General features: G+C 44.0%; 1 protein-coding gene across 3 annotated transcripts in view; it reads right to left on the bottom strand.

Annotated features, from left to right (window-relative positions):
- The window catches only part of BTBD10 (BTB domain containing 10), a 53,688-nt gene that overhangs the window by 8,775 nt on the left and 29,731 nt on the right, over positions 1-15,182 (bottom strand). For all 3 annotated transcript variants that reach the window (XM_075325622.1, XM_075325625.1, XM_075325623.1), the window contains 5 exons: positions 8,770-9,055; positions 5,581-5,683; positions 3,185-3,305; positions 2,722-2,919; positions 667-777 (listed from right to left, as the gene is read on the bottom strand). In XM_075325622.1, the coding sequence (XP_075181737.1) occupies positions 667-777; positions 2,722-2,919; positions 3,185-3,305; positions 5,581-5,683; positions 8,770-9,055 (819 nt within the window). The remainder of the gene's footprint in view (positions 1-666; positions 778-2,721; positions 2,920-3,184; positions 3,306-5,580; positions 5,684-8,769; positions 9,056-15,182) is intronic.

The following is a 15,182-nucleotide window of genomic DNA, read 5'->3' as shown; positions in this document are numbered from 1 at the left end:
GTAACCAGCCACTGAGACTAAAGGGCGGCCAGTCACCTGGATAAGAAGCTGTACACAACAGAAATTAAAAATTCTCCTTTCTTAAGAACTGATAACAGAGAGTAATAGAGGAAGGGTCTGGCATCCACGCCAAGGACTCGGATTCAGAAGGAGATTAATGCTTCTTTAATAACATGCACAGGTCAATGCGTTTCAGGAGTCACAGCTCCCTTCATCAGGACAACAGGCAAAAGGATCATAAAAGAGATTTGATGATCCTTTTGCCTGTTGTCCTGATGAAGGGAGCTGTGACTCCTAAAACGCATTGACCTGCGCATGTTATTAAAGAAGCATTAATCTCCTTCTGAATCCATCGAGTCCTTGGCGCGGATGCAAGACCCTTCCTCTATTACTCTCTGTTATCTGCCATCTCACCCGGATTCCTATATGCCTGCATAGTGGTTGTGACTGTCACAACCATTATAGGGGAGTGTGATTCATTATTTCACCCTTTTCGCCACTGGGATAAGACCCTATTGTGCTTTCTCTTCCACAGTTCGTATTCTTAAGAACTGAGAATTTTTTAAAAGTAGTAAGTTGCACGGTTGCTCGTTTTTAGAAGACATTAGCGAAGATGAGAAAACTCCTTTAACGGCACAGGCTATCAATATGGACAGCAGGACTCACCTTCGATGCCCAGCCGGATCTTTTTAAGGCCTCTCTCCTTCAGTACGGACTTTGCTACATCTCGGTTTTCAATATACTTAAAGAACCTGTACAACTTCGTGCTGTAAATAACTAGAAAAGGGAAAAAAAAAATTAAAAAAGTCTTAAAAACCTAATATCGTGGTTCTGAGCTACTGGAGAACGCTGCTCTTATAAATGCAGTGGGAAATATAACCTAGACGTACAGCATCAAAGGCTGTCTGGCTGGAAAATGCGGCCTCTCTACCTCGTAAAATAAAGCCCAGCGTAGATTGTTTCCATTGCTTAAAAATTTCCAAAACAGAGTTCACCTCGAGTGATGAGCGCTGGTTCCACACGGCCAGTTAATGGCCTGGGAACATATTTTGGCTTTGTGGGGGAGGGCGAAGCTGCAGCATTCTCCGATGCATGTACAGCGACACAAACATTACACATCCCAGAATCCAAATCTGGGAGATCAGACCCTGAACAAGCAGCAAATGATGATAACACAGCCACGTGCAGAAGTGTGGATGAGAATAGAAACCAAAAATCTGTTTTTTTTCGTTCGACAAATATGTAAATTTTTATCGTTAACTACCTTTAGGCTTCATTCATACATCGGTGTTTTTATGCCAAAGCCAGGAGTAGAACTTAATGACGAAACTATAATAGAAAGATAGACACCTGCTCTGTGTTTGGGAGACACTCCTGGTTTGGGTATAAAAATACTAATAAAAAATACTGATGTGTGAATAAAGCCTTAAAACACCACACCGCAGTTTTTTTTTATTGCACTGCTTATGTGGTGCTTTAAATGCAAATCCTTGGTCTTAAGACTCCCCCCCTCCAGTGTCTTCATCTGGTCGGTGGTCTGATTTGTGACCTGCTGGCAGCTCCAGTGTTTCATGGAGTGTGCCGGAGGTCACAACTCAATACAAGTCTATGAGACTCAATTGTGGCTTTCATAGACCCCTTGTGAAGTATGGCGCTGTGGGACCAGGTCGGCACCGCTGGAAAGTTAGTATATGACAGGGAGCGGGGACTTAAAGGGAACTGGTCACCAGTTTTTTCAGTATTAAACCAGAAGTATCATCTTCTGCAGCTCCTGGGATGCATTCAATGAAGCTGCATCTTGTTCCCTGACTCCTCTTGCAGACTCCTAAAAGAACTTAATAAAATCTGACCTCCACGTGTGCAAATGACAATGTTCTAGATGGATGGACGTCCTCTTTCGGCTCCTGTCCCCCCTACTGTCGCTGCTTGCCATCCTCCTTTGATGAGAGGCGTCTTGACGCCTCTGTCATCATCCACGTACTGGGCTGAATCTCGCGCCCGCGCAGTTATTCCCAGGCGCACTTCGCTCTGCTCCATTGCGGGCAGAGCCGGAAACAGACGCTTGCGCATGCCCTCTGCGCAGACGCAAGATTGTGAGCAAGCTCACGGGCTTGCGCAAGCGCACCTATGTTTTCAGCTCTGCGATTGGGCAGAGTGAAGTGCGCCTGCGTGATCCGGGAATAACAACTGCATAGATGCAGCCCAGTACGTGGATGATGACAGACGCGTCAATCATTAAAAGGAGGACAGCGAAGAGCGGCAGGACAGGAGCAATAAAAAAAAAAAAACTAAAAACTCAACAACAAAACACTAGAGTGGTGCTTTAAGAGTAATGATTCAGATCCTGATCCACCAAGCCTGGCATTTTGCATGACAGTCATAATGAATTAGGGGCATCTTACATCCACTCTCCCTTCATTAAGACATGCACGCCTCTTATTTAGGTGCATTTTAAGGCGACTTTGTGCCTCCACCAGAAATCTATCCCAGTCCCTGACTGCAGCAACATTTGTGTGGAAAATTGGGATCATTGTGCCACGCTCCGTTTTTATTGCCAGTCGCACCCAGCTCTGCCAAAGTCTCCCCATTTTTATACAATTTTGAACTGTGCAAAACTTGTGCAACCAAAATTTTAACAAAAAATAGAAAATAAAATCTCCTTTATGAATGGAGGAGACCTAAAGCTGCCAGACGTCAAGTATAGGACACATCTGTACGTACTTTGCGAATATTCCTCTCCCATCTGCGGCGGATATTCTTCATCCCAGTCCACTACGTCGTCATCGGTTAGCACCACTATGTGACATTCTCGCTCTCCGCTCTGAGCGCTGGCGACCATCAAGGGCAGGATCATCTCCTCCAAGTAAAACTCAAACTGTCTCCGGGCTCCATCGTTTGACAGCTCGTGCATCAGCGCACCTGAAATATGCAAGGGACAATAGGAAAGTAATGCATATTTTTCTGATAAGCATCTTCCAAGAAAAGCAGCAGTAAGTAAGAAGGCACAGAAGGTCAGACAGAAATAAAAAAGGCACAAGATGCGGAAAGTGAACACCAAAAGGAGGAAAAAGGAGCTAGGATGTCACAGGGATGGTGACTGCATCATTGATCTGTGCTGCCACACGAGAGAAGGTGTGAGATGGAGACAGCAGGACAGACGCGGAGAATGCTGCCGGATACTTACTGAGGTCTCTACATTTGATAGTGCTATATTCAAATGAGATACATAGATAGTCACACGCCTCTCTGAGCTCAGGGATAGATATTCCGTCTGGACAGCGAATTATGCCCGTCTTGTAGTAATCCTTATAATAATAAAAAAAGGAAAAATTAAAAAATAAAGGGATGAAGAGGAAAAAAAAAAGGCTGAAAGTTTTACAGCTGCACACAACTTTATAGGTTTCCCCAAATCAAAAATACCAAATATGAGGCAATCTGCAAATATACCACTGCCCAATTAAAGTCAAGTGGACCGATCTGCGGCAGCCACGGGCCGATCTGCGGCGGCGGTCACGGGCCGATCTGCGGCGGCGGTCATGGATCAGTTACAAGCAGAAGCCAGGACACTGGGGTTCGCTCTGCCTAATCCTACTTTAACCCATAACTGGAAGGGGGAATTTTCGTCTGCCCCTTACATAAGTGCACTGGTCCCCATTTTTCCACCCATGTAACAAACACTTTACGGCATGGTGGCAGCAATTCCTTATCTTTTTAGATATTTGTAATACAGCTGCATAATCTTTAGATCTGTATGACAACCCCACAGCGAAGGGGATACCAAGCAATACAAGTAAAGAATATGTGCGGCCGCTCAATAACTCCAGGCAGAGTCAACGTGACCGACAGATCACTCATTACCAGGCAAGAACATAACCAATTTTTAATGGTAGGTGACTTTTGGGTGGGATTAATCTTTTGGGAGGAAGGGGGGGGGGGGACTAAAGGGGTTGTCCACCACTTTTACATTAATGGCCTATCCTTAGCATAAGGATTAGGTCCGACACCCGGCACCCCCTCCGATCAGCCGCTCTCAGTGCAGCCGCCGGCAGTGCTCAGACTCCCAATAACGGCTGCGGTCAGGTACTGCACATTCACCTCCCATTCAAAACAATAGGAGGCGGATGTGCAGTACCCAGCCGAGGCCATTATCGGAAGACAGAGCAGCTCCGGAACTGAGCATTTCTGGCGGCACCAAGAACAGCTGATCAATGGGGTGTGGGGTGATGGACCCCGGCCGATCAGACATTGATCTATCCTAAGGATAGGCCATTAATGTAAAAGTAGTGGACAACCTCTTTGTGCACATTCTTTCACTTGAAGGCCACTGATCCTAGAGAATCCCATATATTAAACTTTTTGCAAAAAGTTCAGAAAATAAGAGCTCCCTCCTCATCGTGAGCACCAGAATGCAGACTGCTTAATGCATGGATGAAGCGGCCGCGGCCTGGTATTGATCGTCATCATCTTCACTGCGGCTGAGACAGGAGATGAGGAATAGACGTCTCGGTCTGGAATATAAAGTCTTCAGTGCAGAGATGAAATAAACAGCTGCTCCGCCGCAACGTCATAATCCACTCTCCGCAAATCTCATATGGTTTAAGTGCACCGCAACATACTTCAGCATTAGCGGTACATGGTGCAGCCCAATAATACCAATAAGAAAACATTAAGATAGACTCGTGTGATGGGAGAGCCAGGAATAGCTGCGAGGTCTCGGATGGAGGATGAGGATTGCAGACCGGCCCGGTGTAATGCACCTCTGTGCCCGGGGATGCACCGGTCCGGATGAGTCAGCAGGAGGGGCCGCGTCACATCAGACCCTGTAAACAGCTGGACATATAGGGTTTAATTGGGCTACATGGCCGCTTCTGTGTTGTTTTGTGCCACTTCCAGCATTAAGAAATTTTGCAGTGAGCTCTACCAGGGACAGTCAATGGATCTTTCAGTTTTCTTATATTGAAGTGACATGTCGGACCACTCTGCGCTTCCACTACACGAGGGGCCTAAGGTTTGTGCATCATCTGCCTACTTTATTCGGACAAGAGGCAAAGAAATGAAAGCTTGTCCCCTTCCCAATATTCATGCATCCTCTATAATAAGCTCTTCCCTCAATTCTGTGTTCTCACACCTCAGTTTCGGCCATTCACCTTCATCACCAGCGCACCCCACAGTCATTGCACATTAATAAGCAAGACGGTGAGGTTGTGGTTAACACCTGTCCCCTCCACCAGCCAATTCTAGGAGGCCATTTACCCCTATACTCTACACCCTTCTCTAACCCCAACGTAATGGCAGTTCTAATACACCTATCCAGTCGCCCTCTTTGACCAGCAATTTGCCCCCCTCTAGAAGCGCCGCACAAATGAACCAAGAACATTTCTCATATTGAGCAGAAATGACTAAAGAAAGTTACAAAAAGGAAATAAGACAAGAAATATGCACAGAGTAAAAGGAAAATACTGCACCACCACAAAGAGCAGAAAACGAAGGAAGACTCTGCAGGAGAGAGCGACAGACATAGAAAAACCTCAGAGCGAAGAGGCGGGGAGGAAAGCAGCAAATGTCGGCACAAATGCTCACCAAAATGGCCCGAAACACAGTGGAGCTGATTCCCTCGGCCACTTCAAACTCTCCCTTGTCATTCGGACGCGTGAAATTATGTTCTCTGCCAGATCCAAACATCCTGCACAACGAGACGGCACAGGTGAAAAACAGGAGACGAGTTACAGAAGCAAAAAAGTCTGCAGCCACTTTATGTACAGACCCATGTGTAGCCTGATCCTGCAGTCATGTAACCCTTACTCCTAGGAGATGTAGGCTGGCGAGAAGAAAGGCTGGAAGGGAGCAGAGTCCTTTTACGGGGCTGATGAATTGCCCAAAATTAACGCTGATCTAGGAAGTCTCATCGCTCGTACTAATCGTGAGGGGCTTCCAGCAAATAAATGGTCATATGGCATCAGCGCTTACACCTTGGAATGAGTTGTCGGGGTCCAACATGCCCACCCATCAGCTGTTGTCCGCTCCAGCCGGATGCAAACTGAAGACGTAGAACTGATTTGAGCTTCAGCAGCAGTGATCATACAAAGTGCATGGAGCGTTGCTGCTCAGGTTCACATCACAATTAACACCTGGCTGACAACAGCCGATCGGTGCAAGTGCCGGACCCCCACCAATCTAACATTGATGTCCCACTCTAAGGATTGGTCATGAATACCCCCAAGATTGAATGACCCCTTTAATAAATGCCTGCATAATCAGACTACAGAATGTTTTTTGGGGGTTCTACAACCTCATGTTTAAGGGGGAGCGGTGTAGACTAAAGCAGGGCAAGAACCATTTGCAAAGTTAAGAATTTTTCAAAAGGTTTTAGATGATTTGATTGCAAAAATAGGACAAAATCAGTTAAAAGGGAATCAGTCGACATTACACAGCAATAACCTGAGAGCAGCGCAACGTAGGGGGCGACATCCTGATTTCAGTGATAGGTCACTTATTGGGCCATGTGCTGCAGAGTTGGAAAAAAATATATAAATGTCTGTTTTATTTGCTGCAGATCTACTAACTCCCCGACTACTAACCCAGAGTACACCACCCATTGGCAGCTGTGTACGCTGTGCATAGGCAGAGAGCTGCAAATCAGTGGTGGCGGCAGGGTGAATTTGGAGGACAACATGGCAGCAGGTTTACTAGCCCTCTGATAATAATCGCCTTGTGATAAAACAGTAATTTTATCACTTTAGCAAGCGGCTGAGTGATTGACATCACTAGAATCAGAGTTTCTGTCTCTATGTTATGCTACTCTCAGATTAGGTGGTAAAAAATCTGGTGACAGATTCCCTAAAAATAGCAGTTCAATAATATGCAATAATCAGGACTACTATTATCTGCTGCCGGACAAGCATATATATATACAGTACAGACCAAAAGTTTGGACAAACCTCAAAAGAGTTTTCTTTATTTTCAAGACTCAAAATTGTAGATTCACATTGAAGGCATCAAAACCATGAATTACCACGTGGAATGAAATACTTAACAAAAAAGTGTGAAACAACTGAAAATAGGTCTTATATTCTAGGTTCTTCTTTTGCTTTGATTACTGCTTTGCACACTCTTGGCATTCTCTTGATGAGCTTCAAGAGGCAGTCACTGGAAATGGTTTTTACTTCACAGGTGCGCCCTGTCAGGTTTAATAAGTGGGATTTCTTGCCTTATAAATGGGGTTGGGACCATCAGTTGTGTTGTGCAGAAGTCTGGTGGATACACAGCTGATAGTCCTACTGAATAGACTGTTAGAATTTGTATTCTTACAAGAAATAAGCAGCTAAGTAAAGAAAAACGAGTGGCCATCATTACTTCATTACAGTCCGAAAAATTGGGAAAACTTTGAAAGTGTCCCTAAGTGCAGTGGCAAAAACCATCAAATGCTACAAAGAAACTGGCTCAAATGAGGACCGCCCCAGGAAAGGAAGACCAAGAGTCATCTCTGCTGCGGAGGATAAGTTTATCCGAGTCACCAGCCTCAGAAATCGCAGGTTAACAGCAGCTCAGATTAGAGACCAGGTCAATGCCACACAGAGTTCTAGCAGCAGACACATCTCTAGAACAACTGTTAAGAGGAGACTTTGTGCAGCAGCCTTCATGGTAAAATAGCTGCTAGGAAACCACTGCTAAGGACAGGCAACAAGCAGAAGAGACTTGTTTGGGCTAAAGAACACAAGGAATGGACATTAGACCAGTGAAAATCTGTGCTTTGATCTGATGAGCCCAAATTTGAAATCTTTGGATCCAACCACCGTGTCTTTGTAGAAAAGGTGAATGTATAGACTCTACATGCCTGGTTAGCACCGTGAAGCATGGAGGAGGAGGTGTGATGGTGTGGAGGTGCTGTGCTGGTGACACTTTTGGGGATTTATTCAAAATTGAAGACATACAGAACCAGCATGGCTACCACAGCATCTTGCAGCGGCGTGCTATTCCATCCGGTTTGCGTTTAGTTGGACCATCATTTCTTTTTCAACAGGACAATGACCCCAAACACACCTCCAGGCTGTGTAAGGGCTATTTGACTAAGAAGGAGAGTGATGGGGTGCTACACCAGATGACCTGCCCTCCACAGTCACCAGACCTGAACCCAATCGAGATGGTTTGGGGTGAGCTGGACCACAGAGTGAAGGCAAAAGGGCCAACTGCTAAGCATCTCTGGGAACTGCTTCAAGACTGTTGGAAGACTATTTCCAGTGACTACCTCTTGAAGCTCATCAAGAGAATGCCAAGAGTGTGCAAAGCAAAGCAAAAAAGGTGGCTACTTTGAAGAACCTAGAATATAAGACATATTTTCAGTTGTTTCACACTTTTTTGTTAAGTATTTCATTCCACATGTGTTAATTCATAGTTTTGATGCCTTCAATGTGACTCTACAATTTTCAAAGATATGAAAATAAAGAAAACTCTTTGAATGAGAAGGTGTGTCCAAACTTTTGATCTGTACCGTATACGGACTACGAGCCTGTGAGCGAAGAATAGGACACGAACGCCAGGCGGTGAAAAAGCAGCAGAAAGGCATCAGATTGCAAAGCTGGCCACACACAAGAGATACTTGTCAGGCCACTCAGTGAAGAGCCATGTCTCCCGACTGCCGCATCATCAGGAGACTGGCCAAAATAATGGCCATGAGCTGCTACAAGTAAAAAAAAAAAAAAAAAAACACAGGCTCCCCGAGACATAAGAGAAGCCTTAGAGCGACTGAACCGTGAAATGCAAAATACCAACCTGCCCAACATTGTGTTCGGCTGTGCGGTGAAAATGGCCGGGTCTACAACAAATCTGGTGTTGTCCACTATCAGGGTGACCCTCTCGGAGGTGCGGATGTTCCGCGCTCCTTCCTTCACATTCTCGTACACAAACACCATCTCGCCAGCAATCTTACAGTTCCCTTCCGAACTCGACTGGCTACTGTTCCGGCTACTCTGCCCAACGCTACTACTGGAACCGTTGGGGGAGGTTTTCTGGGGCCGGGGGCTGCTCGGCCGGGATGAACAGTATTCCTTCTCTCGATCTATAAAAGAAAATCAAGTCTTTCTTTAAGCACGTGGACGGCAGGCGAGACATTTTTCAGGTACAGACTCACAGAGAGCCACATTTGTGTGTATGGGGAGTAATTGAGTTTCCAAGCACTTAGGACTTCCAGCAAGTAACCCAGACAGTTACCGGAATGGGCGAGATTAAACAATGTTATCCATTAAGGTGCCCATAATTCATGTACCCAAAAATACTGCAGCACCCCCCACACAATTTTTACATTTTTCTTTTTCATCTTTAAAAACTGAAAAAAAAAAAAAAAAAAATTATTATATATATCTATATCTATATCTATATCTATATCTATATATATATATAGTTTATACAGTGGGTATGGAAAAGTATTCAGACCCCTTTAAAATGTTTCATTCTTTGTTTCATTGCAGCCATTTGTTAAATTCAAAAAAATTTGTTTTTTCTCATTAATGTACACACTGCGCCCCATCCCCCATCCAGACAGGAAAAAAAAAAAAAACAAATGTAGAAATGTTTGAAAATTTATTAAACAATAAAAAGCTGAAATATCACATGGTCATAAGTATTCCCACCCTTTCCTCAGTATTTAGTAGAAGCACCCTCCCTTTTGAGCTAGTACAGCCATGAGTCTTCTTGGGATCCTGGATTTGGTGATCCTCGGCCATTCTTCCTTGCAGATCCTCTCCAGTTCCGTCAGGTTGGATGGTGAATGCCATTTTCAGGTCTCTCCAGAGATAATCAATTGGGTTTAGGTCAGGGCTCTGGCTGGGCCGGTCAGGAATGGTCACTGTTATTCTGAAGCTGCTCCTTTGTTATTTTAGCTGTGTGCTCAGGGTCATTGTCTTGTTGGAATGTGAACCTTCGGCCAAGTCTGAGGTCCAGAGCATTCTGGAAGAGGTTTTCTTCCAGGATATCTCTGTACTTGGCCACATTCATCTTTCCTTCAAATTGCAACCAGTCGTCCTGTCCCTGCCCCCATAGCATGATGCTTCTACCACCATGTCTCACTGTGGGGATTGTATTGGGCAGGTGATGAGCAGTGCCTGGTTTTCTCCACACATCGCTTAGAATTATCACCAAAAAGTTCTATCTTCCTCTCATCAGACCAGAGAATCTTATTTATCATGCTCTGGGAGTCCTTCATGTGTTTTTTGCAAACTCTATGCGGCTTTCATATGTCTTGCACTGCAGGAGAGGCTTCTGTCGGGCCACTCTGCCATAAAGCCCCGACTGGTGGAGGCTGCAGTGATAGCTGACTTTGTGGAACTTTCTCCCATCTCCCTACTGCATCTCTGGAGCTCAGCCACAGTGATCTTGGGGTTCTTCTTTACCTCTCACCAAGGCTTTTCTCCCACGATTGCTCAGTTTGGCTGGATGGCCAGGTCTAGGAAGAGTTCTGGTGGTCCCAAACTTCTTCCATTTAAGGATTATGGAGGCCACTGTGCTCTTAAGAACCTTGAGTACTGCAGAAGTTCTTTTATAACCTTGGCCAGATCTGTGCCTTGCCACAAATTCTGTCTCTGAGCTCCTTGGGCAGTTCCTTTGACCTCATGATATTTATTTGGTGTGACATGCACTGTGAGCTGTGAGGTCTTATATAGACAGGAGTGCGCCTTTCCAAATCAAGTCCTATCAGTTTAATTACACACCGCTGGACTCCAACGAAGGAGCAGAACCATCTCAAGGAGGATCACAAGGAAATGGACAGCATGTGACATATATGAGTGTCTGAGCAAAGGGTCTGAATACTTAAGACCATGTGATAGTTCAATTTTTCTTGTTTAACCCCTTCAGCCCCCGGGCACTTTCCGTTTTTGCGTTTTTGTTTTTTGCTCCTTTTCTTCCAAGAGCCGTAACTTTTTTATTATTCCGTCAATCTTGCCATATGAGGGCTTGTTTTTTGCGGGACGAGTTGTACTTTTAAATGAAATCATAAGTTTTACCATATAGTGTACTGGAAAAAGGCAAAAAAATTCCAAGTGCGGAAAAATTGCAAAAAAAGTGGGATCGTACAATAGTTTTTGGGATATTTTATTCACGGTGTTCACTATATGGTAAAACTGATGTGTGGGTGTGATGCCTCAGGTCGGTGCGAGTTTGTAGACACCAAACATGTATAGGTTTACTTGTATCTAAGGGGTTAAAAAAAAAATCACAAGTTTGTCCAATAAAAGTGGCGCACGTTTTGCGCCATTTTCCGAAACACGTAGAGTTCTTATTTTTTGGGATCTATGGCTCAGTGATGGCTTATTTTTTGCGTCTCGAGCTGACGTTTATAATGGTACCATTTTTGCGCAGATGCTACGTTTTGATCGCCTGTTATTGCATTTTGCGCAAAACTTGCGGCGACCAAAAAACGTAATTTTGGCGTTTGGAATTTTTTTGCCACTACGCCGTTTACCAATCAGAATAATTGATTTTATATTTTGATAGATCGGGCATTTCTGAACGCGGCGATACCAAATATGTGTATATTTATTTATTTTTTAACCCTTTAATTTTCAATGGGGGGAAAGGGGGGTGATTTGAACTTTTAGGTTTTTTGTTTTTTTTTTAATTTTTTAAAACTTTTTTTTTACTTTTTTTATTTTATTTTACTAGTCCCCCTAGGGGGCTATAGCAATCAGCAATCCGATTGCTGATCGCTATCTGCTGATCACAGCTATACCGCTGTAATCAGCAGATTCAGTCACTTTCTTTCTTCCTCTGCTCCGTGCCGAGGAAGAATGAAAGTGAAACTTCGTAGCACCAGGCGTCATCACATGACCCTGTGCTACGATGGCAACCACCGAACGTCACGTGATCACTCACGTGACGTCCGGAGGGGGCGGCGGTAAGTAAAAAAGATGGCCGCGCGCATGTAGATCTCGCTGCCAGACTTTGGCAGCGAGATCTAAGGGGTTAATGTTCCGGGTGGAATGCGATTCCACTCGGAACATGTAGGCACACATGTCAGCTGTTGAAAACAGCTGATATGTGTGCCGATCCACGCCGCCTGCCCGCGGCAGGGGGCGGGGCTTAACGGGACACGATCTATGACGGATAGATCCGTCCAAGGTCGTGAAGGGGTTAATACATTTCCCAAAATCTCTACATTTTTGGTTTTTTTCTGTCAAGATGGGGGATGGGGTGCAGAGTGCACATTAATGAGAAAAATAAAATGAACTTTTTTAATTTACCAAATGGCTGCAATGAAACAGAGTGAAACATTCTAAGGAGTCTGAATACTTTCCGTACCCACTGTATAATAGATTTTTTAATTCCTTTTTTTGTGACAATCTTTGTTTAAATAAAAATTAGTTTTCACAATGGCAACTGGGGTTATTTTTTACTCTTACTTCCTGTCCTTTCAAGAAGTGTTTTCAGCAGGCTCATTATCAACAGAGGCAGGATTGCAATGGCAGGTAACACTTCTGTACACAGCAGATCACACAGGATCCATCAGTCACAATAAGTGGTGTCACTGCTGCTCCTGCTCCTCCTCCCTTCATCATGATCTTTGCACACGCTCATTAAGTGCTTCAATACAAGCGCTAAGTTTGGCGTCAGTTTGTTGCAGCTAATGTACAGGTGAATTTAATGAAATCAGAAGTTAGATTCTAAAAGAAGTCCCAGTAATGGGTATGGAAACTGAAAGATTTCTAATTTTATTATTAATGGGGTTGTCCAGGCTTAGGGTACAGATCTACAATGACTTGTGAATCCTCACTGCACGCAGTGTGCACACTGTCAAGATTTACCAATGCCATTCAGTTCTGGAATCAATCCCACAAGTCGTTTAAGGTTTCGTTTAATTCACTTGTATTAAATGAGGCTGTACACGTCTAGTCAGCACGTGACGGCATGTATGCAAATCGCATACTTGCAGTCATGCATCTGCCTGCTGCCAATGCATCTAGACAGTGTGTACACAGCACACTGATTCACAAATCACAGCACGCAATGTGGACACTGTCAAGATTTACCAGTGCCATTTGCATACTTCTGGAATCATTCCCAAGTCATGTAAGGCTTTGTTTAATTCACTTGTATTATATGAGGCCGTACACATCTAGTCAGCATTCAATGTGCACAAGGCACACTGAGGATTCACAAATCACAACATGCAATGTGCACGCTGTCAAGATTCACCAGTGCCATTTGCATACTTCTGGACTCTTTCCGACAAGACGTGTATTAAGCGAGGCTGTACACGTTTAGTCGGTGCGTGACCGCATGTATGCAAATCGCTGCCACTGCATCCAGATAGCGTGCACACTGCGCACTGTGAAGATTCACAAAGAATGATTGCAGACTTGTGCCCCAAGCCTGGACAAAACTATTAACACAGCTTTTCATATGGAGAAAAAAAAAACAAAACCCGATTTTAAACAGTAGGCCATTTTCAGATTATCTTAAGGACGTGTTCACATCGGTCAGTACCGCTGCAAAAATGTCTGCAACGAACAAGTATTTTTGCAGTATATGCAGGGATTTCTTACAACCTCTTTCAGACGTATGAAAGTGGCAGAAATGTCTGCACAACATAACCTCCAAAGAGGAAGGAGTCAGCCAATTGATGGGTGGAGACGGCAGAACCTGGCCCACAGCCCACCAGGGCTCTAGAGGACTGCAGTGTTAACGTGAGACACTCGGCAGCATCCATGTGAGCTCAGCTCGCACCAGGCTATATTCTTTGCCTTCCTTACCGCTGGCATTAACTAATTCAATGGTTATTGATTGCGGATATTAGATCATCTAGTATTTGATTACTGAGGGTCACGTCAGGACCCGGTGCAGAGATTTACTTACAGAGGATCCATAATGATCTCATTTAAAGGCTCTTGAATGGAGAAGAACTAATAAGACTTATTAAATCAATTGTGGAATACAAAATTAAATTTATTATAGAACCTCAGAACAAAATCCGGCCTCCCCCTCCCCAAATCTAGAAATAGCCTAATGGTCACAATGTATCAGACAGAATCCACATCAACTATGAAGGCCACATCACGTGCACATCAATAATCCACAGGATAGGTGATAACTTCTAGATCGATGGGAGTCCCATCATTGGGACCAGGTTTTTGCTCCCCCATCAGAGAGCAGCATGATGTAGGGACAGAGTCCCTGATTCCAGCATTGTGTCACTTACTGAGCTGTTTGCTGTCATTTTGATAAAATCAATGTTTCTCTGCTGCAGATCTAGCAGTTATACAGAGCTCAGGAATATGCTAGACAATATGCAGTATGACAAGTAGTCCTGTAATGATAACCTCCTGCTGATTAAACTACACTAAGCAGCCCAGTAAGTGTCATTGCTGGAATCAAGTTCTTTGCCCCTAACGTTATGTTGCTCTCAGATTAGGTGGCAAAAAGGTGACATATTCCCTTTAAAAACTCCAACTGTCTGTTTTAGGAAATTTACATGTACATCAGCCACAAAGGTCAGATCCCGACCCTATCTTCCGTATTGAAGTGTCTAATGAGCGTGTGCAGAGGTCATTGTGAAGGGGAGTGAGCAGGGTCAGGTTTGATATCATGCATTGTGATTAGTGGATCCGATGTTGCCCGCTGTCATTGTAATCCTCCCTCTGATGATAATGAGCCTGCTGGGAACTCTTCCAGGAAGAATCTAAAGAGGCCGAGTGGCTGATGTGAAAATTGCAGAAATACTTAACAGGATAGTGATATGAAAAAAGAAAAAAAAAAATAAATAAATACAGTCGCGTAAATTAAACCTCTACCATTTGGTGGGGGGCACATTTTTAAACCTCACTAATGTAGAAACTAGATTTGTGTATATTTTTGAGTAGAAATCCTGGACTGATGCAGCCTATAAAACATTAAATTTCCATTTCTGAATTGAATATTAGAAGCTAGAAAAAAAAATAAAAATAAATAAATCCACTTTTCCAATGATGCCCAGTACCAAGATATGGAACCTATTTTCTTATTGTGGTAGAGGAGTGGACAAGGAAAAACAAAAAAGAAATTCATGCAGAGTCTGTTTCTAAGTGAGAATAAATCCATGTAATTCTACTACATTGCTCTGATAATTGTGTGATCCAGTCACATAATGATGCAGTTACCATGCAGTATATGACAGAGAACCATTACACCCTGTGCACACGTTGCATTTTGCTTGC

This window comes from Anomaloglossus baeobatrachus, chromosome 10 (genome assembly GCF_048569485.1).
Source record: "Anomaloglossus baeobatrachus isolate aAnoBae1 chromosome 10, aAnoBae1.hap1, whole genome shotgun sequence".
NCBI classification, from domain to species: Eukaryota; Metazoa; Chordata; class Amphibia; order Anura; family Aromobatidae; genus Anomaloglossus; species Anomaloglossus baeobatrachus.
This window is presented reverse-complemented; position numbering and strand designations above follow the sequence as displayed.